The sequence below is a fragment of the Trichechus manatus genome, unplaced genomic scaffold, assembly GCF_000243295.1.
Source record: "Trichechus manatus latirostris isolate Lorelei unplaced genomic scaffold, TriManLat1.0 scaffold00001, whole genome shotgun sequence".
Taxonomy (NCBI): domain Eukaryota; kingdom Metazoa; phylum Chordata; class Mammalia; order Sirenia; family Trichechidae; genus Trichechus; species Trichechus manatus.
In genome coordinates this window covers 21,494,232-21,520,002 of record NW_004443937.1, presented here as the reverse complement: position 1 = coordinate 21,520,002, position 25,771 = coordinate 21,494,232, and the positions used below count along the sequence as shown (strand labels likewise).

The 25,771-nt window shown below is 41.7% G+C and overlaps 1 protein-coding gene across 1 annotated transcript; it reads left to right on the top strand.

Moving 5' to 3' along the window:
* The first annotated feature begins 899 nt into the window (after positions 1 to 899).
* On the top strand, positions 900 to 12,347 carry LYZL4 (lysozyme like 4). Its single transcript, XM_004368695.2, has 4 exons — positions 900 to 1,068; positions 1,178 to 1,327; positions 4,550 to 4,628; positions 12,278 to 12,347. The coding sequence occupies exons 1-4, from the start codon at positions 900 to 902 to the stop codon at positions 12,345 to 12,347; spliced, it is 468 nt and encodes a 155-aa protein (XP_004368752.2).
* The last annotated feature ends 13,424 nt before the right edge of the window (positions 12,348 to 25,771 follow it).

The following is a 25,771-nucleotide window of genomic DNA, read 5'->3' as shown; positions in this document are numbered from 1 at the left end:
ATATAAATGCCCAGGAAAAGGGTATTGGTTCAATATACCACTCAATGTGATATAAGGCAATCATTAAGAACGATTTTACGTATAGTAGAAGATAGAAGGGCTAACGTTAGTGAGGACTTACCACCTGCCCTGCACTGGATGGACCATAGTCTCTACATGTAGAATCTCAGTTAGTCTTCTCAAGCACCCCATGAGTTATCCTCATTTCACAGATGAGGACACTGAGCCATTGTGAGGCTAAATGACTTGTTGGTTGTTGTCCAGCTAGTAAGTGGTATGTTTGGACTGGACCTGAGTTTGGTCTCCTTGTGTGAACTGCAAGGAAAAAGCTCAGTGGAATTTGACTTGTGGAAAATCTGGAGGTAAGAACACAACTCTGAATATATTCCAGGATAAAAGTCTGAGGTGGGAAATTATTCAACATGACAGTAGTGGTTGTGCTTTAGTAGTGGGACAATGGCGGAATTTTTCTTTTCTGTTTTCCTGTGTATACTTATTGAACAAGTACTACCTTCACAATAGAGGGAAAGAGAGGAATGGAGCATCTGTAGCTAATGTCAAAGAGAAGGGAATGGGAGACAAACCAAGAAAAGGCCATTGGGTTTTGCTAGAGGGAAAGAATGGAGAGGTGGACCTTCATGAGAATGATGTTCTTAGGCAATAGGAGGTCAAGAAGAGGAGGAGAGGAGTCACCTCAGGAGTGCTGGGTTTGCAGCGATAGCAAGAAAAGAATTAGGGTGAAAAGAAGAATCATTGTCAAGCCAGGCAGTACTACCATTTTTCGGAACACACTTCATTCCACACACCTCCCCTCATCCCCTTCTTTTCCTTCAGAGGAACCGGTGTCCCCGTGATCTTGTAGGAATTATCTGTGACTCCACCTGATCACCTGGCCACTGATGCCCTCAGCTGCGAGGAGCCTTGAGAAGATGAAGGCATCTGTGGTTCTCTCCCTCCTCAGTTACCTGGTGGTGCCAAGTGACGCTAGGGTCTTAGGGCGCTGCAAGGTGGCTAAGAAGCTCCAGGAAGGAGGCCTGAGTAACTTTGATGGCTACAGTCTTGAAAACTGTGAGTAGGACCCTCCCACTCCCTTTCTTTCACCTTTTCCTCCATCCCCTCCCCAGGCATCCCCAACTCCAACTTTCCTTAGAGCCGCACACCTCCTGTTCCGTCTTAGGGGTGTGCCTGGCTTACTTTGAGAGCAAGTTCAATCCCTCAGCTGTCTATGACAACTTGCATGGTGACTACACTGGCTATGGCCTCTTCCAGATCCGGAACAATGAGTGGTGCGACCATGGCAAGAACCTCTGCCACGTGTCATGCTCTGGTAGGTCCCTTTCCTCTGTTCCATGCTGGTGAACTGGGGGCTGTGGTATTGTGCCAAAGGCCAGAGTGTAATTATGAGTTTGGAGGAGGCAGGAGGAGGGCCTGGTAGGATCTAGGCTGAACCGTATCCAAGGGGGAATCCCGGAGGCCTGTGCAAGGCATCTCCAGGGTTGTTGTTGGTAGTTGCTGTCCAGTTGATTCCAACTCATGGTGACCCCATGTGTGCAGAGCAGAACTTCTCCACAGGGTTTTCAAGGCTGTGACCTTTCAGAAGCAGATCGCCAGGCCTGTCTTCCGAGGTGCCTCTGGGTAATAGTTGAGAGCTTAACTGTTTGCACCACTGCCAGAATAGACAGTGAGAAAAGGCTGCGCTGAGTCAGGCATGATAGCTTGGGAATGGAGCGATGGAAACCCACATCCAAATGGGCAGAGAAGGTGTCAGGATGCTGAGAGGAGGCAGGAAGGAGGCTGCAGTTACCCAAACCCATCTGAGCCTGAACTGTGGGAGCAGAGGGTTCCAGTGGGCCTGATTTCACCCACACTTGGCCAACACTTCCTTCTGCAAGTGGAACAAATGCTGTCACTTTGCCATCTTTGAAAGTATCTGGCAAGAAAGTAAGAGAAATCCCTAGAGTATACAGAGATGACCCCGAGGGTATCAGATGATCTCTGTAACCTAATGCATAGGTTTAATGGTCACTGTGTAGATAGGGCCTGAGCAAGATAGGGAGATGTATTGGAGACTTCCACAGAAAGCTTAGACCCTTCAGGGGCTACATTCTCAGTGAAAGGGCTGAACTAGAAAATCCAGAGAGTGAAGGCATTCTAAGTAGAGAAGGAAAATAGTCTTCCCTGAGAATTTATAACCACAAAGCAATAGAATTCCCAAGGAAACAAGGCACCATGAGCAAAAAGTGCTAGACTCTGTGTTAAATGAGCAAGAGGTGCTATACCCTGCACTAAGTACTGTGGGAAGTACAGAGGTATCATATGCAGTAGTTTTACACAAATAATGCACACCTTCTACGTTTGTTTGCCAACTGCACCCTCCCCCCGTGAGGTATTTTCGTAAGCACGCTCTGCTAATTTTTTTACAGCAACACGTAAAAAAAAAATGGCTTAGTGGCATTTATGAAAATACCTTGTGGGGGGAGGGCATGATTGATAAACAAATGTAGAAGGTGCACGTTATTTGTGTAAAAATATCTTCCCCTGTCTGGTAGGGTGCTGGAACAGAAAGAGCACAGGTTTTGAGGCCAGACAAAATCTTGACTTTATCCCTTATTAGCTGTGTGATTTGTGCCTCCATTTTCTTAACTTAAAATGGATATAGTACCTACAACACAAGGCTTTTATGAGTTTTCAGTGCAACAGTGTATGTAAAGTGCTGACCACGGTACCTGCTACTACTTGGTGCTTGATGAATACAACTTCCCTTCATTCAAATTATTTACAAGATAGTTGAGACTAGGATATATGTATGCATGCATGTATGTAAATAATAGATAAGTACTGAATCAAAGTGGTCTAGAAAGAATCCATAAGAAGGGAGAGGGACAGTGGGCTAGGTGGTCAGTGACAGATTTTGAACGACTGTACTGTCTGAATGAGCAGACCCAAGTTGGAGGATAAGCAAGAACAAAGTCCCAGAGAAGGAATTGCATATGATTCCTAAGCTGTGGGTATCACGGGTGGAACACCACCTTTGGGGTGGGCATAGCCATTGCCTCCCACCCCTTAACATGTCTTGAATGATGGGGTCATGGAGGAAAGCAATGAAAACTAAGGTGCAGAAGTGAAAAGGCATGTTGGGGCAAAATTGGGCTAAGCTAAGGATTTGGGGTTCTGTTCTATAGGCAACTAGGGGACTCTGAAGTGATGTTTTAAGGAAAAGCAATCAGACTAGACTAGGGAAGAGAGAGACTATAGTGTAGACAAGATGGAGGGTATTTCAATACACCCTCTCCTCATTTATTGACACGGTTAGTTTCCAAAGACCAGGTCATTACACAAAATTGGCATTATATGAAAATGGAGCATGACTACGTCAGATCACAAAATGGAGGATGACTACATCATTACATAACCATGAAATTACATCATTACATAACTGCCAAACCACTGAGAATTATGGCCCAACGAAGTTGACACGTAACCTTAATCATCACAGTCAGCATTACTCTTGCCTTGCACCTTGGTGTTCATTACTGCCAGACGTATGTCATTAATGTGCATATTAGTTGGATAGTAGATTTTTTACTATTGTTGTAGATGCAAAACATTGAATAAAGATATAGTAGATAAGTGAGGAGAAGGTGTAGTCCCAAGTGTGAGGTCTTGGTCTCCACATTCCAAAGAGGGAATGGAAAAGGAAGGATGAAGGCACAGAAATGTTTGTTCCTCAGGGGTACCACTGGGCCCTCTCACATGCTGTTCCCTCAGCCTGGAACAATTTTCCTCCTGTGACTTCCTCAACTCCCTTTCCTTACCTATTCCTTAGATGTCACATGGTCCATTAACCCTTCCTTAACCCTTCAAGTCTGAATTAGATGCCCCTACTAAGTGCTCCCACATCATGCTGCATTCCCCATCATTCCAGGTGCTCCTGTATTATAATTGCCTATGACTCTACCAAAGAACCCTGGTGGTGCAGTGGTTAAGTGCTAGGCTGCTAAGTGAATGGTCAGCAGTTTGAATCCACCAGCTGCTCTACGGGAGAAAGATGTGGCAATCTGCTTCTATAAAGATTACAGCCTTGGAAACCCTATGGGGGCAGTTCTACTCTGTCCTATAGGGTCACTATGAGTCGGAATCAACTTGATGGCAATAGTTATGACTCTACCCTCTTCCAGGCTGCAAGCTCTGTGAGGGCAGGGACTGGTTTATCGTGTATGTCATTTATATCTCCACTGTTTCTCATAGTGCCTAGCACAGAATAAATATTATATAGACATCTATATATGAATATATCTCCACCTTTATATCTATCTATAATGAAAAACACAATTATAAGAGTTATAAGAAAAAAACAATGGATTTAGTAAAAGATGAGTACATCCTGCTAACTCCTTGTATGGTCTAAGAAAAATATAGGTATAGATTTATTTTTGGAAACACATGGGAGTCTTTCTAGGTGTGAGCACCCTCTACCCTCCCTGACATCACTTTGTGACTTAGCTGTCACATGGTGGAGTGGTATTGTTCCACTTTATTTTTTTCACAGCTCTACTGAATCCAGATTTAAAGAAAACAATTGAATGTGCCAAGAAAATTGCACAAGGAAAAGATGGTATGGGAGCATGGTAAGTGATCCATCTTTAAAAGAACCATCTTAAACACTTTTATCCATTATCTTAATCTTGGCCACTGTACATATGCAATCCCAAACTGATGGGTCCTACCACCAAATTAAGCAACACTGTACCATGGAGTCCCACTACTCCATGGTAATGAAGGCAGGGAATAATTATTAGACAAATTACCTTTAGCTGAACATTTGAATTTTTTTTTCAAATCTTATTTAGAGTGCTAGGTATATAGATAGATAGGATGCTAGGATGAACACCCTTGTAAATAAATCTCTGTGTATATCTGATTCTTTTTTTTTTTTTTCCTGATTGTTTCTTGTACATAAATTCCTACAAGGGTTTGAATACTTTTAAGGTTCTTGATACATGTTGTGAAATGCCTCTTTAGCAAACTTATACTGATTTATACTTCTATTAAGAGTTTAGCCATAATAAAGGGCATTTATACAAAACCAACAATCAATATCATTCTCCATGGAGAGAGACTGAAAGCATTCCCCTTGAGAATGGGAACCAGACAAAGATGCCCTTTACCACGACTCTTATTCAACATCATACTGGAAGTCCTAACTAGAGAAATAAGGCAAGAAAAAGAAAGAAAGGACATCCAAATTGGTAAGGAAGATATAAAACTATCCTTATTCACAGATGATATGATTTTATACATAGAAAACCCCAAAGAATACACAAGAAAGCTACTGGAACTAATAGAAGATGTCAGCAAAATAGCAGGATACAAGATTAACATACAAAAATCAGTTGGATTCCTCTACATCAACAAAGAGAACTTTGAAAAGAAATCATCAAGTCAATACTATTTACAATAACCCTCAAGAAGATAAAAATACTTAGAAATAAACCTAATCAGGGGCGTAAAAGACCTGTACAAACAAAACTATAAATCACTACTGCAAGAAACCAAGAGACCTACATAAGTGGAAAAACATACCATGCTCATGATAGGAAGAGTCAACATTGTGAAAATGTCAATTCCACCCAAAGCGATCTACAGATACAATGCAATCCCAATCCAAATTCCAACATTATTCTTTAACAAGATGGAGAAACTAATCATTAACTTTATATGGAAAGTGAAGAGGCCCCTGGTAAGTAAAGCATTATTGAAAAAGAACAAAATGAGAGGCCTCACACTATCTGATCTTAGAACCTTTTATATAGCCACGGTAGTTGAAACAGCCTGGAACTGGTACAACAGCAGACGCGTAGATCAATGGAACAGAATTGAGAACCTAGAGTTAAATCCATCTATGTATAAGTAGGAGAACCTGGTGGTGTAGTGGTTAAGTGTTACAGCTGCTAACCAAAAGGTTGGTGGTTTGAATCCACGAGGCACTACTTGGAAACCCTATGGGGCAGTTCTACTCTGTCCTATAATGTCGGTATGAGTTGGAATCTACTCGACGGCAACGGGTTTAGTTTTTTTTGGTATCTATGAGCAGCTGATATTTGACCAAGGGCCAAAGTCTATTAAATGGGGGAAAAGACAGTCTCTTTAATAAACGGTGCTGGCATAACTGGATGGCCATCTGTAAAAAAGTGAAACAAGATCCATATCTCATACATATACAAAAACTAACTCAAAATGGATCAAAGACCTAAATATAAAACCTAAAATGATAAAGATCATCAAAGAAAAAGTAGGCACATGGCATAAATGGAATACATACCATAACTAACAACGTTCAAACACCAGAAGAGAAGCTAGATAACTGGGAGCTCCTAAAAATTAAACACTTATGCTCATCGAAAGACTTCACCAAAAGAGTAAAAAGAACACTTACAGAATGGGAAAAAAATTTTGGCTACAAAGTGTCTGACAAGGGTCTAATCTCTAAAATCTAAAAAATACTTCAACACCTCAACAACAAAAAGACAAATAATCCAATTAAAAAATGGGCAAAGGCAACTTTTCGGACAAAGTTTAGACTGGACTATAAGACATAAAATGATACTCGTTAAGAGAGTGCTTCCTAGCTCAAGGAGATACACGAGACTAAATGGGCAGCTCCTGTCCAGAGGTGAGATGAGACGGCAGAAAGGGACAGGAGCTAGTTGAATGGACACGGGAAATCCTGGGTGGAAAGGAGGAGTGTGCTGTCACATTATAGGGAGAACAACTAGGGTCACATAACAATGTGTGTATAAATTTTTGTATGAGAAACTAACTTGAACTGTAAACTTTCACATAATGCACAATAAAAAAAAATGGGCAAAGGATATGAACAGACATTTCACCAAAGAAGACATTCAGCCAGCTAACAGACACATGAGGACATGCTCCAATCATTAGCCATTAGAGAAATGCAAATCAAAACTACAATGAGATACCATCTCACCCCTACAACACTGGCATTAACAAACAAACAAAAAACAGAAAATAACAAATGTTAGAGAGGTTGCAGGGAGATCAGAACTCTTATGCATTCTTGGTAGGGAAGTAAAATGGTACAACTACTGTGGAAAACAATATGGTGCCTCCTTAAAAAGCTAGAAGTAGAAATACCATACAATCCAGCAATCCCACTCCTAGGAATATATCCTAGAGAAATAAGAGCTGTCACGCAAATAGACATATGCACGCCCATGTTCATTGCAGCAGTATTCACGATAGCAGAAAGATGGAAACACCCTAAGTACCCATCAACGGATGAATGGATAAACAAATTATGTTACATACACACAATGAAATATTATGCAATGATAAAGAACAATGATGAATCCACAAAACATCTCACAACGTGGATGAATCTGGAGGGCTTTATGCTGAGTGAAAAAAGTCAGTCACAAAAAGACAACTATTATAAGAACTCAAGAAAAGGTTTACATACAGAAAAAAACATTCTTTGATGGTTACGAGGGTGGTGAGGGAGGGAGAGGGCAACTCACTATCTAAATAGTGAGCAAGTGTCAACTTTGGTGAAGGGGAGAACAACCCACAGTATAGGGGAAGTCAGCACAACTTTACCAAGGCAAAATCATAGAAGTTTCCTACACGTATCCAAACACCTTGAGGGACCAAGTTGTTGGGGCTGAGGGTTGGGGACCATAGTCTCGGGGGACATCTAGGTCAATTGTCGTAACATAGTTCATAAAGAAAATGTTCTACATCCTGCTTTGGGGAGTAGCGTCTGGGGTCTTAAAAGCTTTCTAGCGGCCATCGAACATACATCTACTGGTCCTATTCCATCCGGAGCAAAGGATCATGAAGAAAACCAAAGATACAAGGAAAATATTAGCCCAAAGGACTAAAGGACCACATGGACCAGAGACTCCACCAGCCTGAGCCCAGAACTAGATGGTGCCCTTAAAGAAATGTTTATCTAGTTCTTTTTTTCTAAAAGCTTTATTATCTTACCTTTCACATTTGGGTCTACAATACTTTTTATTTTTTTCCTGCCTTATTGCATCGGTTAGAAACTGCAGTTAATGTTGAATAGAAGTGGTGATAGTGGCATCCTTGTGTCATTCTCAGTCTCGCAGGTAAGAAGTTCAGTATTTTACTATAAAGTATGATATTTTCTGTAAGTTCTCCGAGATACTCTTAATGAGATTAAGATTGTTGCTTTCTGTATCTAGCATATCAAAGGTTGTTTTTTTTTTTTTAAATCATGAATGGGTGTTGAATTTTGGTTATTACATTTCCAGTTTCTTTGCAATTTTGCATTATCTTATTCATTTTCCTTTTTCAATGCAAACTGTTGTCTTTTTATCCCTGTTCTCTCGCACAGCTTTCTCCAGAGGTCATGTCTGGCTGCATCTTATTGAGGATGTTAGTTCTATGAAATTTACTTCTGGATCCCGCAGTATATTATTTTCAGAAGAACATTCCTCTGAATTTCATGATGATGTCTCCTATCTTTTTGTCATATCTTCCCATAGGCCCCATATTAGCTTTATCCTCTTTACCCTTTTCTGAATGAGGAAAGATTTATCCCTACTCAGTATTTGCCAATAGATGAGTTGTGTGGCTTTTTCTTGTCTCTGCTTACTGTTTACTGGGGTGCTGGTCAGACCTCCTTCCTGGATATCCATCTGGAGGTAGATTGGTGTGTACATCTCTTGGCCCAATTTCCAGTTTGGAGATTATGCTGGTATAGGTGACTGGTTCTTTTTGATAGATTGAACCAGTTTTTTTCTGAAAAATTCCCATTCCCAGCATGCACTGCTACCACCTTCATCTACACCACTTATTGTGCTGGGCTTACACCAAGCAGTGGACACTGTACCTCATTAGTCCCATTTTGTTTTATGGGGCTGTCCAATCCCTGGCTGAACGGTGAACCTTGGAATTGACTTCACCACTGAGCTAAAAGGGTGTCTGGGGGCCATACTCTCGGGGTTTCTCCAGACTCTTTCAGGCCAGTAAATCTGGTCTTTTTTGTGTGTGTTAGAATTTTGTTCTACATCCTTCTCCAGCTCTGTCCAGAACCCTCTGTTGTGATCCCGGCCACAGCAGTCAGTGGTGGTAGCCAGACACCACCTAGCTGTACTGGACTCAGTCTGGTGGAGGCCTTGGTAGCTGTGGCCCATTAGTCCTTTGGACTAATCTTTTCCTTGTATCCTGTTCTCTTCATTCTCCCTTGCTCCTGAAGAGGTGAAACCAGTGCAGTATCTTAGATGGCTGCTCACAGGCTTTTAAGACCGCAGATGCTACTCTTTTGGTGAAGTCTTTTGATGAGCATAGGTGTTTGATTTTTTAGGAGCTCCCAGTTATCTAGTTTCTCTTCTAGTGTTTGTGCATTGTTAGTTATGGTTTGTATACTATTTATGTCACATGTTATGGCTCCTAGCATTGTCCCTTGAAGCCCGTGGCATAGTGGTTAAGAGCTTGGCTGCAAACCAAAAGGTTGGCAGTTCGAATCCAACAGCCACTCCTCGGAAACCCTATGAGGCAGCTCTCCTGTGTCTTATGGGCCACTATGAATTGGAATCGTCTTGACGACAATGGGTTCAGTTAGCATTGTCCCTATTTTTTCTTCTGTGATACTTACTGTTTCAGATTTTATATTTAGGTCTTTGATCCATAAAATGTATTATTTTTTTAAAAATAAAAATAATATATACATATTTGAAAATAAAGATACTTTCCCCCTTATCAGCAGCCCTCCGTAGGTCACCATTGTTAATATGTCCTATAAATCAGACGGAAAAGTATGCACGGCTATTTTTAAACACAGATGCACTGTCCTGGATGTTACTTTCTTTTCTTTTTTTTTCTTTTTCCACTTATTAATAGACCTTGTGAATCTTGGCACATCACTACATAAAGAGCTCCCTGTGGCTGTAACAGCTGCTTAGTACTGCACTGTATGGAAGCAGGATGATTTATCTGCCAGTCCCCTGTTGAACATTTAGGTTGTTCTCATTTTTGTTGCTGCGCTTGTTGTTTCAAACAATTCTACAATGAGCATCTTGCTTGTAGAACTTGGTGTGTTCTTTCAAGTGCATCCTTAGGGAAATCCCTTGCCGTGGATTTGCTGGGACTATATGGTGCTTTTAAAGATCCCTGGTGGAGCAGTGATTAAGCACTCAGCTGCTAACTGAAAGGTTGGCAGTTTGAATCCACCAGGTGCTCTGCGGGAGAAAGATGTGGAAGTCTGCTTTGGTAAGGACTTACAGCCTTGGAAACCCCATGGGGGCAGTTCTACTTTGTCAAATAGTGTCGCTATGAGTCAGAATTGACTGGATGGCAACAGGTCTATTTGGTGCATTTAAAATTTGGAGAAATGTTGCCAAATTGTCCTTGGGAAAGGGGTACCAGTTTACATCTCCTGCCACACTGCATGAGGGGGCCTGTGTCCCCTCAGCTCATTAGACTGGGCTGTTACAATCTCGTGCAGTTTTTGGAAATAGTGAGGTGGAAAACGACACCATTTTGTTTTGCTTTGCATTGTTAAACTACAAAGGAAGTTGAACATCTTTATATGTTTATTGGCCATTTTTTCTGTGAACTGCTTATTCATATTCTCAGTCCATTTTTCTACGGGGTTGATAATGTTTTCTTCTTGTCGTTTTTAAGTGTGTCTTTTATAAATTTGAACCAGTAAACTTTTCTCCCTTATAGTTATGTAACCTATTTTTTCCAAAGTTGTTATTTGTGTTTTGACTTTGTTCAGGTGTTATTGTCATACAGGAGTTTTACATTTTTATGGAATCAAATTTTTCAATCTTTTGTGGCTTCTGGATTTATATAAAGTCTCCTCGTTACAAAGGTCTTCTCCAACACTATAAAGAAATGAAAAAGCTAGAGAAATAAAAAAAAAAAAAAATCCTCTATATTAAAACAGTGCCTGGAACAAAATAATCCCTATATTAAGTTTTTGTTAAATCAGCTAGAAAATATAATTTTTACAGTTTCATGTTTTTACATTTAAATTTTTGCCCCTCTTGTAATTTATTTTGGTATAAAAAGTAAGGTAGGCATGCAGCTTTATATTGTATGAATGGCTAGTCAGTGGTCTCAATACCACTTATTAATTCATTCATTCCTATCACTAATTTAATAGATTGCGTTTTTAAGTGGAAGTCCCCTTCATAATGTTAACTATATTTGAAATATCTTTCATACATGGTTTCAGCTTTGCAATTTATTTAGAAGCTTCACTGACCCTTTAGACTAAGCATTAATAAGCTAAAATCATCTTTATTGCATGGGTGGGCCAGGCTGATCAAGGTTTTTTCTTTTACTTGCTCAAGATTCTCAATAACATGAGCTCTTGTTAAGCTAATAGGTAGCCAGGCCTTTTCCAAACCCTAGACCAGGCAACTCTGCAAAGTCCCTTCTGCAGTGTCTGTCCAGGGCCCTGGAGAGCCTTAGGGTTTCTGAAAATTCGTGTGTGTGCGTGTTTCCCCTGCTGCTCTGTAGCTATGAAGGGACAAGGGGCCACAGCCCGTTCTTCAGCTGTGGGACCCTCTACCCTGGAAGAACTATGGAGCCTTGCCCTGCTGAGGGGTGGGACTGGATAAATAGGATATCTGATGGCCTGAAGCTGGCCTGCAACTCCTATAGCCTCCAGGCTGGGTAGGAAGACCTGGGGTCTAGGTGCTGGCACAGGGACTGGAAATTGGGGGATCACTTTTAGGGACACCAGGAGAAAAAGCTAGAGAAGCTTGGTCCAGCTGACTAGGCAGGGTTGAGGAGTGACAAGGAATTTTGGAAGGTGATGGGTGGAGCAGACATATGGAAAAGTGAAGGGGGCCTTGGCCAGGGAACAAGGGTTCCAATTTCAAGTTTAGAGTCTGCCAAGGTGTACCCTGGGCACATCACAGAACTTCTCAGAAGTCATTGCAGAGAAGTTAATAATACTTACGTTTCAGAGTTGGGGGAGGGATTCTCAGTGTGGGACTGTGGAAAGAGGTGTGTGGAGTGGGACGAGGGGGACATGAGGAGGTGGGGCGCACCAGCACTCATGCCAGGATATGATGAGAGCAAGAGAGATGCAGTCGAGATGCACAAACCCTTCAGAACGGTGCCCACAGCAGAGGTGGCAAACTCAACTGCTCCAGCGGTCAGGCAGGGAGCTGTGAATGGGACGAGAGGGGGCTGTGGAGGCTGTGGAGCCCTGGAGATCTTGATGGAGGGAGCTCCCTCCCTTTCATTCTCCCCACCTTCCTCTCCACAGGCCTTCCTGGACCCTGAACTGCCAGAACTCCGACACTCTGGCGCGGTGGTTGGACGGATGCCCTCTGTAGCCACCTGTGTGTCCCCACAACACTCACCGGTTGCATCTTCTGAATGAAGATGCTTTTCTGTCTGCATCCTTCACCAAATCCTCTTGATTATCTCACTTTTTGACAGCTCCAAAAGTAAAAGGACAATAGTGTGCTTCATCCAGGGATTCAGAATAAACCAGCTGGTTATTCAACCTGGGCTAAGTGTCTCCACTTGTGTTACTGTGTTACAATTGTTTCCTTACCATTAGTGTCACGACTTATTATTACTGAATCTCAGATGGTGGAGAATATTTGAGGGAAGGAAACTATCTGGATAACGACGTTCCCATGAATGTCAATAGGGAAAGGAAGAAAAGGTGCAATAGAAGAAAAGAGGAGTCAGAGAAGAGAAGAACAGAGGCTGGCGCAAGCAGGTCCTCCACTGTCCTATGTTGGGACACGTAGGTGGAAGTGAGCAGACACAAAATCCTCTTTCCATATCTATGGAGAGAACCAAGTGGCAGTGCTCTTTAGCTTTAAAAGTTAACTTTTTAAAATTATAAATAACACTTTGTTTACTTTGCTCATCCTGCCATAATAAAAATTGCCACAAGTAGATGGCTTTAAACAACAGAGTTTATTGTTTCATAGTTTGGAGGCTAGCAGTCCCATCAGGGAATCAGCTCTAGGGGATGACCCTTTCTTGTCAGTAGCCCTGGGTGTTCCTTGGTTTCTTGGCTTGTACATGAGTCTTCACATGGTCTCTTCTTATCTGTGTCCATTCTGCTCCTTTTACAAGGCATCACCTAGAGTGATTAGGTTTAGGACCCACCCTACTCTGGTATGACCTCTTAACAAAAGCCCTCTGTTTCCAAATAGGGTCATATTTACAGGTACAGGGGTTAGGAGTTCCAGATTTCTTTTGGGGGCACACAATTCAATGCATAACACAATACTCGCATTAGAGAAATTTTGAAAAGCGCAGGAAGGTAAAAAGGAGAAGAGTCTTCCCATGATTTCGGTACCTAAAGACAACTGCTGTTATACTTCGGTCGCATTTCTTTCTGGTCTGTTTTCTCTGTAGGGTTTTTTATTCTCTTTCCACAGTGCTGTGATAATGCTGAAGATAGAGATTTATACCTTGCTTTCTAGGAAGAAAAAACTCCATGGTAATAAACATTTCACCTACATGTATTCCAATTTTGAGCAGAAAAGGGTTTATTTCAGAAACTTGATGGCTTACACGATCCTTGTGTGGGATGGAGCAGCAGGCGTCAGCCTGGACTTCCAGGACACACCAGCCTGAGACCCAGGAGTGGAAACAGCACTAGAGGTAACTGCTCGTCAGAAGCCAGGTCACTTGTGGAAACCCAAGCCATGAAAAAGTTTGGAAAACATAGTCCTTAGCTTTCCATCCCCTTGTACATGGAAGGAGAGAACTGGAGTAGTGTTGAGCCAGCTTGTCTGCAGCATCTGCTACATCATGACATTATTGCTGTTGAGTCGATTCTGACTCATGGTGACCCCGTGTGTTGTCAGAGTAGAACTGTGCTCCATAGGGTTTTCAGTGGCTGATTGTTCAGAAATAGAATGAGAGGCCTTTTTTCTGAGGTGCCTCTAGGTGGACTGGAACCTCTAAACTTTCCGTTAACAGCCAAGCAAGCATGCTAATGGTTTGCACCTTCACAATGAAATGTTAGTACCAGTTACATTCCATTATATGGATGTACCATATTTTATTTAAAATTTTCCCTATGTTAGATTTTGAGGTATTGCCTCTTTTTAACTATTACAAGGGATGCTGTAGTGACATTTTTTTTTGTTTGTTTGTCCCTCTTGTCGTCTTTTACATTTTTTAAATTAAATAAACAGTATATATTTAACGAAGAAAACTTAGAGGGTACAGATAGTCACAAAGAAGGAAATTAAAAATACTCCTCACCCTTCTGACCCTACTGGGGGCAGAAGCTTCCGTCACTGCTGTGCAGAGAGAGAGTTGAGAGAGCCCTCACCTAGACATGGTTACTGTTGACAGTTTGGTGTGAGTCCTTCCCTACTTCAGGGGGTGTGTGTGCACATGTTGTTTCCTTACAAACGTGGAGTACTTTGTAGGTACAGTTTTGTATCTTGCTTTTTTCACTTAATATTTTGTGGTCCAATATTTCTACATCTATGACAGGGATCCCAGCACCATTTTTAAGGACAGCACAGTTCCCATTACATGAACCAACTATAATATACATAACTTTTTTAAAATTTTTTTTTATTTTACTGTACTTCAGGTGAAGGCTTACAGAACAAATAGTTTCTCATGAAACAGTAGTACACATGTTGTTTTATGACATTGGTAACAACCCCAAAACATATTAACCCTCTAAATTCTCAACCTTTTTTTTTTTTTGGTGAAAATACACATAACCAAAGATACACCGTTTCAAAAATTTCTACATACACAGTTCAGTGAATATAATGTATATAACTTTTATTGTTAACTTTTTTCAATCTGGAGACAAAGTAAATGAGTTAAGTGAACAGTGGCCACCTTAAAGGCAAGTAGGACCTAAAACAATGTTTGCAACGTGATCGTTTTTCAGAAAGGAGAAGAAATGCCTAAAAGAATTTCAGGGCAGAAACTGTACTCACGTTTAGCAAGTAGAGAATGAGGGCAACCCTCATCGGTTTTGTGTGACTTTCCCTCCTCTCTAGACAACATGGTATTCGACGTTTGCCAGCCCCACTGCGTGATTTGGATAGTAACATTCCTGCCGGCGGAGGCACTTGCTGTTGAGGTCAATGAGAAGCTTTTGAGACCATAGAGTACCTTTCTTATTGAGCTGGAACCCTGCTCTCTTTCTAAAGGTGGGCTTGAGTGTAATAATGCCCCTGACCTCATCCTGACCTTAACCCAGACATTAATGACAACCTGCAATTGATTAAAACACTGTCTCCTCAAGTGCCAAATCCAGCGTGCTGCCGCCTCCTTCCAGCCCATTACTTCTGCTGCGGCTCATTGTCGTCTAATGGCCACTTGTGTCAACATGGGCGTGAGGCTTGAGGACAAAGCAAACCAAATGTTAGTGTATTGATTGAAACAGACTCTCTGAGGTTTCCCAACATCACCTCCTGGCTTGGTGCTCTCAAACTCACTGATAATGGCGCTTACAATGAGCCATCATTCTGGGGTCAGATTTCCCTGTCTGCTTTACGGAATGATCAAAGCCAGATAAGGAAATCTCAACAATAATGACTCCTATTACTGTTATTCTACCAGCAACTACCATATTGACTGTCACTTTAAAGACTAAGGTGTGCCTGACCCAAGCCATGGTGTTTTCAGTCACCTCATATGCATATGAAAGCTGGACAAGGTATAAGGAAGACCCAAGAAGAACTGATGCCTTTGAATTGGCGAATATTGAATACACCATGGACTGCCAGAAGAACGAACAAATCTGTCTTGGAAGAAGTACAGCCAGAATGCTCCTTAGAAGCCATGATGGCAAGACATCGTCTCACGTATTTTTAGACATGTTATCAGGAGGGACTAGTCCCTGGAGAAAGACAGAGGGTCAGCAAAAAAGAGGAAGACCCTCAATGAGACAGACTGACACGGTGGCTGCAACAATGGGTTCAAGCATAAAACAATTGTGAGGATGGCACAGGACCGGGCAGTGTTTTGTTCCATTGTACATAGGGTCGCTGTGAGTCAGAACCGACTCAGTGGCACCTCATACAACATCCGTATTGACTCTGATTTTACAAATTTTACATATTGACCTTTACATATAATATTTCCAAATCTTGTAAAACATTGTAAGATAGATATAAATTGTAATCGTATTACAGATGAAGGGGCTAAATAACTTGGCTTTACTCTAGCCTGGTAAGTTATGGAGATGGGATAGTTTTCTCCTCAAAACCTATAGCCACCCACATAGTACTGTATTGATATTAATTTTCCATTCTATTAAGAATATTATTAATTCCATAGAATTATCTAATATACTATAGAATTAATTAATTCTACTTAATTAATTGGTATTAATTTTCCATTCTATCCATTACCTGGAAAATTGGATCTCCAGCTTTTAAACTGAGACTTTGTATTGGGAGAGATGTTACGCAATTAGCTTATGACATGGATCATTGACATAGTGCCCAATTCAAAGTCTGGAAATTGAGGCACCAAGAGATGAAGTTATTTTTTTAACAACATGAAATAATCAGTAGAGAAGGCAGTGTGGTGACCTGCAGCATTTCCAAACTTGTATCATGATAAAAATCACTCGTGGCAGCTATTAAAATGCTGATTCCAGGACTATACCCCAGGCCTACCGTCATGGATTGAATTGTGCCCCCCAAAAATATGTGTCAACTTGGTTAGGTCATGATTCCCAGTATTGTGTGGTTGTCCTCCATTTTGTGATTGTAATTTTATGTTAAAGAGGATTAGGATGGGATTGTAACACCCTTATTAAGGTCACAACCCTGATCCAGTGTAAAGGGGGTTTCCCTGGGGTGTGGCCTGCACCACCTTTTATCTTACAAGAGATAAAGGAAAGGGAAGCAAGCAGAGAGTTGGGGACCTCATACCACCAAGAAAACAGTGCGGGGAGCAGAGCATGTCCTTTGGACCTGGGGTTACTGTGTGGAGAAGTTCCTAGTTCAGGGGAAGATTGATGACAACGACCTTCCTCCAGAGCCAACACAGAGACAGAAAGCCTTCCCCTGGAGCTGATGCCCTGAATTTGGACTTCTAGCCTACTAGACTGTGAGAAAAAAAATTTCTGTTTGTTAAAGCCATCTACTTGTGGTGTTTCTGTTATAGCAGCATAGATGACTAAGACACCTAGTAAATCCAAATCTGCAAGAACGGGGCTCAGGAATCTGTATTTTTAAAAAGGATCTCCAGGCATATTGGAGACACTTCCACTATACCTGGAGACTCTTTTTAAAAGGTCTTTGGGAAGACCTTTTCTTTGGGAAACTGGGGAAAAACTGGTTAGTGGAAAGAGCAGAAGGCTGGGAAGAGTCAGAAGACATAGAGATTTTCCTGGTTCTGCCACTTACTGTTGAACCACCTAACTCTCTGAACCTCAGTTTTCCTATCTGTAGGCTAGAGTAAAGGAGCCCTGGTGATGCAGCAGTTAAGCAACAGGCTGCTGACCAAAAGGTTGGCGGTTCAAACCCACCCAGTGGCTCCATTGGAGAAAGACCTGGCGATCTGCTCCTGTAAAGATCAAAACCTAGAAAACCCTATAGAGTAGTTCTACTCTGTCACATGAGGTAGCTATGAGTCAAAAATTGATTTGATGGCACCTAATAACAACAACAGACTGGAGTGAATGACCCAGGCTGGGAGGGTCACACAGTGGTAGTGTTGAGGGTGGTGGGGTCACTGGGGTGATGGGATCTTCTGATTCCTGAACCCTTAACTTGTTTCCCAGAGCTGCGCTGGCTTTCTCTATGAGTGAAGATGCTGCTATAGATCTGTCATGGGAGGGAGAGGGTGGGTGGCCCTTGCTGCCTGAGGCCGTGTGCACATGTGCATCCTGCAGCATGGCTTGGCCAAGTTAATTACAGGGGAGAAGATTGTATCTTGCCCACCCTCAGGATACTGTTTCCCAGAATTCCCCACAAATGGTGGGGATGTAAGATCTCAAACCCTATCTACCTCTGGGGCCATGTGAGCCAGGCAGTCCCTGCTCCTCATTGCTGCTTCTTCTTTCTTCCTTAGACTTCTCTGGCTCGTTTGCATTCTCCTGGTCCCTTCCCCTCATTCACTGAAGGTTTTAGCTCCAGGCTCACTGTTTTTCTACCACTACTGGACTTGCTATTCTCAATGGCTTCAGTATCTATGTAGACAAGCCACCAGCACTCTGCCATCTCAGTTCCTCAGTGTCATCCCTGCAAAGATCTTGTCCTCTGTCTCCCTTCAGCCACCCCTATGGCCATACCTTAGCCTTCACGTTACTAATATCTCTATCACCTAGAAAATCTCAATTCTAAGCATCCCGCTCTATGAACACCTCCTTGTATCTCTGCATTGCGCTCCTTCTAACAATCCTCTAACTCCAACAATTATTGGACTCCACAGAGATCTCTAATGATTGACCCTATCACCCTTGCACTGTCCCTCACCTCCCTCATATCCTCTCTTGTCTCCTTCCCTGGCTTATATTCCAGAACCATCGTTATAATTACACCATGGTTGTATAACCTCATTTCCCTTCTCTCTCTCTCTCTTTCACATACTCACCTAGCTAAAACTCAACCCCGGTTAAACCCAAATCTCCACCTACTCTGCATTTATACCCAAGTAGCTGTATGTGTCTGAAGGGAAAAAGAAACAACATGTACCATGCTGCCCGATCTCACTTTAAATTCCTGACAACCGTCATCAAGTAGGCCTTTACACTTCCAATCTCTTAAATGACTATTTTACACTTTATCCTCTCTCTATGAATCTTCATCACCTCCTCTCTCATCCTCCCTCTTAGCTGATAATGTTGCTTCCTATTTCACTGAGGAAATAGAAACCCTTAGGTAAGACCATCCCTAGGTGCCCACTACCCATCTGTCCGCTCTGCACTCTCTGCCTTCCCTCCTGCAATTATGGATGAACAGGTGATGCTTTTTCTAAGGTTGGCCTCTCCATTTGTGTCCTGGATCCCATCCACTTTGGCCTACTCTTAGACTTCAAAAGAGACAAGGGATATTGCATTATTGCCTTTTTCTTCCCTACTTGATTGCTTACATCATTATAAAAACGTATCTCCCATTAAAAAAAAACTAGTATAATAAAAATATATGTATATTAAAAAAAGGAAAAAAAATCTGTCTCTTTATCTCCCATTTCCCACCATGTCTCTACTCTTATTTATAGCAAAATTCCTCAAAAGAATTGTCTAAATTCTCTCTCTTCTCCACCTTACCCTCCATTCCCTTTTGAATCTACTCCATAGAAAATGCTCTTATTAAGGTCACCAATAATCTCCAGTTGCCAAATCCAATGATCAGTTTTCAGTCCACACCTTATTCTCAGCAACATTTGACACAATTGATCACTCCCTCCTTAAAACACTTAATTTGCTTGTCTTCTGGGACACCTACATGTTCCTAGTGTTTTTCCCATCTCACTATTCACGACTCCTTTGCCTTCTTTGTTGGTATCTCCTCCTCTTCTTGGTCTGTGTTGAAGGGATCCAGGTTCAGGCCTCTTCTCTGACCTTATCTACTCCTGTGAATTTAAATAACTAAGTATATTTATAACTTTCAAACATATATATTCCTCCCCAAACTCCAAATTCACAAATAAAAATGCCTATTCTACATCTCCACTTATCTAATAAACATCTGTGCATATGATATATCAACAGCAGGGAAAGGATATGAATTGAAAGAGGCTAGTAAACCTCAGGCACAGGCTTCTTTGTCCTCATTTCTGAGTCACACGGGATGTACATTTTCTCCAGATCTCACACCATCACTGGCATGCGTGCAAAGCACCTTGGTACCAGGCTAGTGGTGGGGGTCTTCTATAGTGAGCTGGTCATATAAACACATTCTAGCTACATCAGCAGCCTTAACCATTGAAATCTCCCTCCCAGGCTCCACCAAAGCAAGGTGAAAACCGTTAAGTCCAATTATTGTTACTAAACAATTCTGACAGGCCAATCCATCTTGTTTCAAAACAACTCACAGGCCCATGAGTATAGAAGACTGTTTTTCTTTAGTTAATTCATTCATTGACCAAAGGTCACTTGCTCTAGAGATAAGCATGCAGTCAGTCAAGACAGTGTGAGATTAACCCATGCTACGAGGGCAGAGGTGGTTCGGTGGTAGAATTCTCACCTTCCACATGGGAGACCTGGATTTGATTCTTGGCTAATCCACCTCAAGCACAGCCATCACCCATCAGTCAGTGGAGGCTTGTGTGTTGCTTTGACGCCGAACAGATTTCAGTGGAGCTTCCAAACTAAGATGGACTGAGAAGAAAGGCCTGGCAATCTACTTTTGAAAATCAGCCAATGAAAATCCTATGGATTACAATACCAGCCTCTGTCAGTTAGAGAAGAATGTCTATTACCTCCCTTCTACCTTCTAAATGGAAACCCTGGTGGCATAGTGGTTAAGAGTTACAGCTGCTAACCAAAAGGTTGGCAGTTCAAATCCACTAGGCACTCCTTGGAAACTCTATGCGGCAGTTCTACTCTGTTCTAAAGGGTCACTATGAGTTGGAATCGATTCCACGGCAACGGGTTTTTTAGTTTTGGCCTTCTAAATCTCCATGAATGTATCTCAGTGGTGAAAGCTGAATTACATCTAGAATCCTGTTGGCACAGGTACCTCCCAGCCTCTCAGCTCCTACAACTCGAACAGACCATAGAAGCACGTGCAAGCAGAGCTGAATGCCAATAGACAATATCCTGGCCATTTGCACTTTGAAATAAATAATGCGATTGTTTTGCCTATACACAGTTATGTGGCTTTCAGTCCCCCGGTGCCTCTAGAGTAAACCCCAAACTTTTTAGCTAGACACATAAAGCCCTCTTTGTTGGGGCTCCTGGCTGCCTCACCAACCTCATCTCCCCTCCTTGTCTTCCCTAATTTTTCCCTCCCTGGGTCCCCAACCCATCCCCAATTCCCAGTCAGGGAAGCTCTCATCACAAAGTCTTTTTTATTATTTGTAAGTCATCTATTTTGAAGGAGGATGGGATTTTCAAATTTAAGTTTTGAAAACAGCCTCAACCAGACTGATTATCATTTTTAGAAGATATTCCATCTACATGTACACCCATTAAAAGCTTAGCAATTGTGAATAATTTTTCAGTAAATTTTAAAAAAATTTTGCTGTTGACAGTTTATCCAGGTCCACTGGAAGACACCAGTGCTGAGGATCTCAAAAAGTTTTAACCTCAGCTGGCATTCACAATATGTGGCTCTCTGAGGGAGTCCTCAGCATGTCACACCCAACTTCCCGAGACATCTGATGAATAACAAGTCACAACTGGAAAACTGAGTTCTGAATAACCCCGAAGTCTGGTGGAAGGAGTGTGGGTTGAATCATTAGACAGATCTGTGTCTAATGCTGCCACTTGGCAGCTGTAGGCATTTGTCCAAGTTGTTTGTCTTCTTGGAGCTTTGTTGTTTGTGGTTTTTCACTTTTAAGATCAGGACAAAATTCCAAGTTTGCCTGGTTACTGTGAGGCTGTGGAGGTGTCTAGTACAGTGTCTGACCTCAGGTAGAAACTCCAGAAACAGTTCTTTCCTTGTTAAGTATGAGCACAATAGAGTGAGTGGCGTCCCATCAAGCATTCCTTTTACACGTTGCTTCTCACATAGGACTCCCCCCTTGTTATTTTCTTCTGGCAACTCACTCTCATGAATGAACTGCTGGGAAAAGGAGTCCCACTTGCTGGGTGATGAATGAACAGGAGATGAAAGGAGAGATGAGGAATTGACTACGTGTGAGAATTACTCTCCTGTTCACAGACTTATCTCGAGAGATTGTGATGACTATGTGGTTGCAGGGTTTGTGGCTATCTGAAAGCCTTGGCTGACAGATGGGAACAGTCTCCCTGGCTGAGTGAGATCAGTCCACCAACCTCTGGGGAGGGGCTTCACCCTTTAGGCAGGAATCGGGGTGATTAAGACAGAGGGTCCAGGCTGGGTGGGAGAGGTAGTCTTGGCTGGAGACAGGAGGACCTACAAGGCAGGTAGATAGATTATCAAGGTTACTGAGTTGCTAGGTAGAGCTACTGAGCTTGGAAAGCTGGACAAGTTTCATGCTCCTGGTGTTTTCTTTTTCCTTTGATTCTTTTTGAAAACTCTGCCCTGTATACCTGTTGTCTAGTTATCTAGTGCTACTGTAACAGAAATACCACAAGTGGATGGCTTTACAATACAGAAGTTTATTCTCTCACAGTTTAAGAGGCTAGAAATCTGAATTCAGGGTGCCAACTCCAGGAGAAGGCTTTCTCTCTCTGTTGGCTCTGGAGGAAGGTCCTTGTCATCAATCTTTCCCTGGATCAGGAGCTTCTCAGCATAGGGACCCCAAGTCCAAAGGTACTGCTCCACTCCTAATTCTTCTTGCTTGGTGGTAATGAGGTCCCTCTCCTCTCTGCTCTATTCTCTCTTTTATAACTCAAAAGAGATGAACTCAACGTACAACCTAATCCTGTAGATTGAGTCCTACCTCATTAACATAACTGCCTCTAATCCTGCCTCATTAACACCATAGAGGTAGGATTTACAACAGATAGGAAAATCACATCAGATAGGAAAATAACAAATAATAAATAAATAAATAATAACAAATAGGAAAATCACATCAGATCACCAAATGGTGGACAACCACACACTGCTAAGAATCATGGCCTAGCCAAGTTGACGCATATTTTGGGGGGACACAGTTCAATCCATAACACCTGCCTAAAAGGAAATCAGTGGAAGTGGGGAGGGGAAGAAGAAGAAAAGCACCAAGAGAAGATGGATGTGGAGACCAAAAGATGCCTGGGGAGGTGGTGGCTTGGGAGGCTCCATATGAGATCTGTGTTTTCCTCTAATGGGAAGTCATGCTCTTACAGTGAATGAGAAGCGATACATTTGCTGTTTTCTCTTCAGCTCTTTTATACTAGTAAGAACTGATATATGTTGAATTTTCTGTTTGTATGAGGCCCATGCTAGGTGTTTTATATAAGTTATCTCATTAAATCCCCCATTATGACCTTATGTAGGAGGTGTTTGGATTTCAGCTCTACCAGTTCCTGATCTGGGGCAAGGTACTTAACCTCCCTAAGTCTCATTCCCCTTATCTGCAAAATGGGGATAATAATAGATAATAATAAAAACCCATCACCAGGCTGTTGTGAGGATTAAGTAAAATATTGCATAGTATATTATTATTATTTATTTTTATTTTTATCCACAGACGAGGAAATGATTAAATAAAACATGAAATGGAGGTAAAATAAAAGATAGACTGGAGTAATATTAAGACTTGGGGTGAAGGAAGTTAGTAGAGAAATAAAAGGTGCAAATGAAAAGACAAATTTTATAAATTTTTTATAATGGAGAATTTTAAACACATAGAGACAAAGCACAGTGAACTTCCATGCAGCCATTTCTCAGCATCCTCTATTCAACCTAGGGCCAGTTTTTCTACATCTCTACCCTTTACTTCAGTGCAAAATTATTTTGAAGCAAATCCAAGACACCATGGCTTTTCATCCGTGAATATTTCAGTATGTGCCTGTGAAAAATAAAGACTTAAAAAAAAATCATTATTACAGCTAAAATATTAACAGCAAGTCCTTAAAATTAACACACTTCATTGTCTAATATTTAAGGATAATTTTTTGAGAGAGAATAAAAAAAATTATCTTTTTGTTACTTTTTTCTAAAAATGTATTTAATCCTAGACAGAATAACGCCCCCCGCCAAAGATGCCCACATCCTAATCCCCCAAACCTAAGGATATGTTACCTTACATGGCAAAGGGGACTTAGCAGATGTGAGGAAATTAAAGATCTTGGGATGGGGAAATTATCTTGGATTATCCAAGTGGACTCAATGTAATCACAGCGTCTTTGTAAGAGGGAAGCAGGGGTGAGAGAGTCAGAGAAGGAGCTGTGATGATATAACCAGAGGTCAGAGTGATGTGGCCACAAGCCAAGGGATACAGGCAACCTCTAGAAGCTGATTGAGGCAAGAAAATATTTTCTCCCCTTGAGCACCTAGAAGGAATGTTGCCCTGGCGACATCTTGATTTTAGACTTCTGACTGCCAGAACTCTAAGATAATAAATTTGTGTCCTTTTAAGCCACTAAATTTGTGGTAATTTGTTACAGCAGTAATAGGAAACTAACACAGTCCTTCTGGATTTCATAGTCAATATTTTATAATATCTACTATTTATTGGGGAACCCTGGTGGCTTAGTAATTAAGAGCTACGGCTGCTAACCAAAAGGTTGGCAGTTCAAATCTATCAGCCACTTCTTGGAAACCCTATAGGGCACTTCTACTCTGTCCTATAGGGTTGCTATGAGTTGGGATTGACTCCACAGTAATGGTTTTTTTTGGTATTATTTATTGAGTGTCTACTCTGTGCCAGGCACTGTACAGATACTTGACACTATAAGCTGGTAGGCATTATTATCATTAGTTTACAAATGGGGAAACTGAGGCTCAGAGAGGTCCCATAACCTACCAAGCCCGCACAGCTAGGAAGTGGCAAGGGTAGGATTTTAATCCAGGCTGTCATGGTCCTATGGCACTGTGTGAATAACCCTACGTCTTCCTCATCGGGATTCATTTATTTGAAAAGAGACAAAAAGGACTATACATATTCCGAGAAGCCTGATTTAATTATGTTAATTTGTTAAGTACTTATTGCAGTAAAAAACATTTAAGTGAATGCAGTTTGATTGTTTCTTTTAATTATTAATTTTTGCATCAAATTACATAAGCTCATAAGATAAAGAATCAAACAGGTTTTGCTGTGAAACTCGGCACTCGCTCACCTTCTTCCCTTTCACACTTCTCTCGTTAGGAAAATATACCTTCAAATCCTTCAGCTGATGCCTTTGGCACTTACTTCCAGTTTCCAGAAGAGTATGCATTTATTCTACTTCTTGGTTTGTGTACAATAGGGGGTTACCTTCCACTAGGTTCCTTGTCCTGACCACACACAGACACCCTTCAAGGCCTCCATTCTACCCACATAATCCAACCATAATTTGGGTTATAGTAACGTTTGGTTTTTGTCATAACTATGAAAAAGCTCCTTTCCTAAATAATACTTTTTCCTCTTGAGTGAATCATGGTCTGGTTTTGCTTGTTTGCTGGCTTAGTTTCGTACGTCATCATTGTTGTCAGGTGCCATCGAGCTGATTCTGATTCATAGCAACCCCATGTGACAGGGTACAACTGCTCCATAGGATTTTGTTGGGTGCAATCTTTACGGAAGCAGATTGCCAGGTCTTTCTCCCATGGAACCACTGGGTGGGTTTGAACTGCCAAACTTTTTAGTTAGCAGTGAGTGCTTAACTGTTGTACCACCAGCGCTCCTAGTTTCCTACATATTAATCACGAATTCAACCCCAAATTGCCCAATTCTCCTCTCAGGATGTCCAAATTTTTTAGGGTCTAACTGCTTCTTCAACAGACTTTCAACCATCTGCCCACCTTTACCCACTGGATTGAGTTGTGGCCTCCCAAAATATGTGTTGAAATCCTAACCCCCATACTTGTAAATATAACCCTCTTTGGAAATGGGGAGAAGGTTCTTTGGTTATATTAATGAGTCCTAAACCTACTCACTTCTAAGTTATAAAAAGACCTGAACAGACACACAGACACACACAGAGGAAGACAGACACCATGTGAGGAATGTCTACAAGCCAAGGAACACCAAGGAACACCTAGGGCTGCTGACAAGGAAGGGATAGACATGACCAAAA

Excerpts from the sequence above, each read along its gene's own strand:
- LYZL4 (XM_004368695.2), top strand. The coding sequence starts at position 900 with ATGCCCTCAGCTGCGAGGAGCCTTGAGAAGATGAAGGCATCTGTGGTT. Across the intron at positions 1,328-4,549 it reads CTGCCACGTGTCATGCTCTG|CTCTACTGAATCCAGATTTA; the intron begins GTAGGTCCCTTT and ends TTTTTTTCACAG. Across the intron at positions 4,629-12,277 it reads AAAGATGGTATGGGAGCATG|GCCTTCCTGGACCCTGAACT; the intron begins GTAAGTGATCCA and ends TCCTCTCCACAG.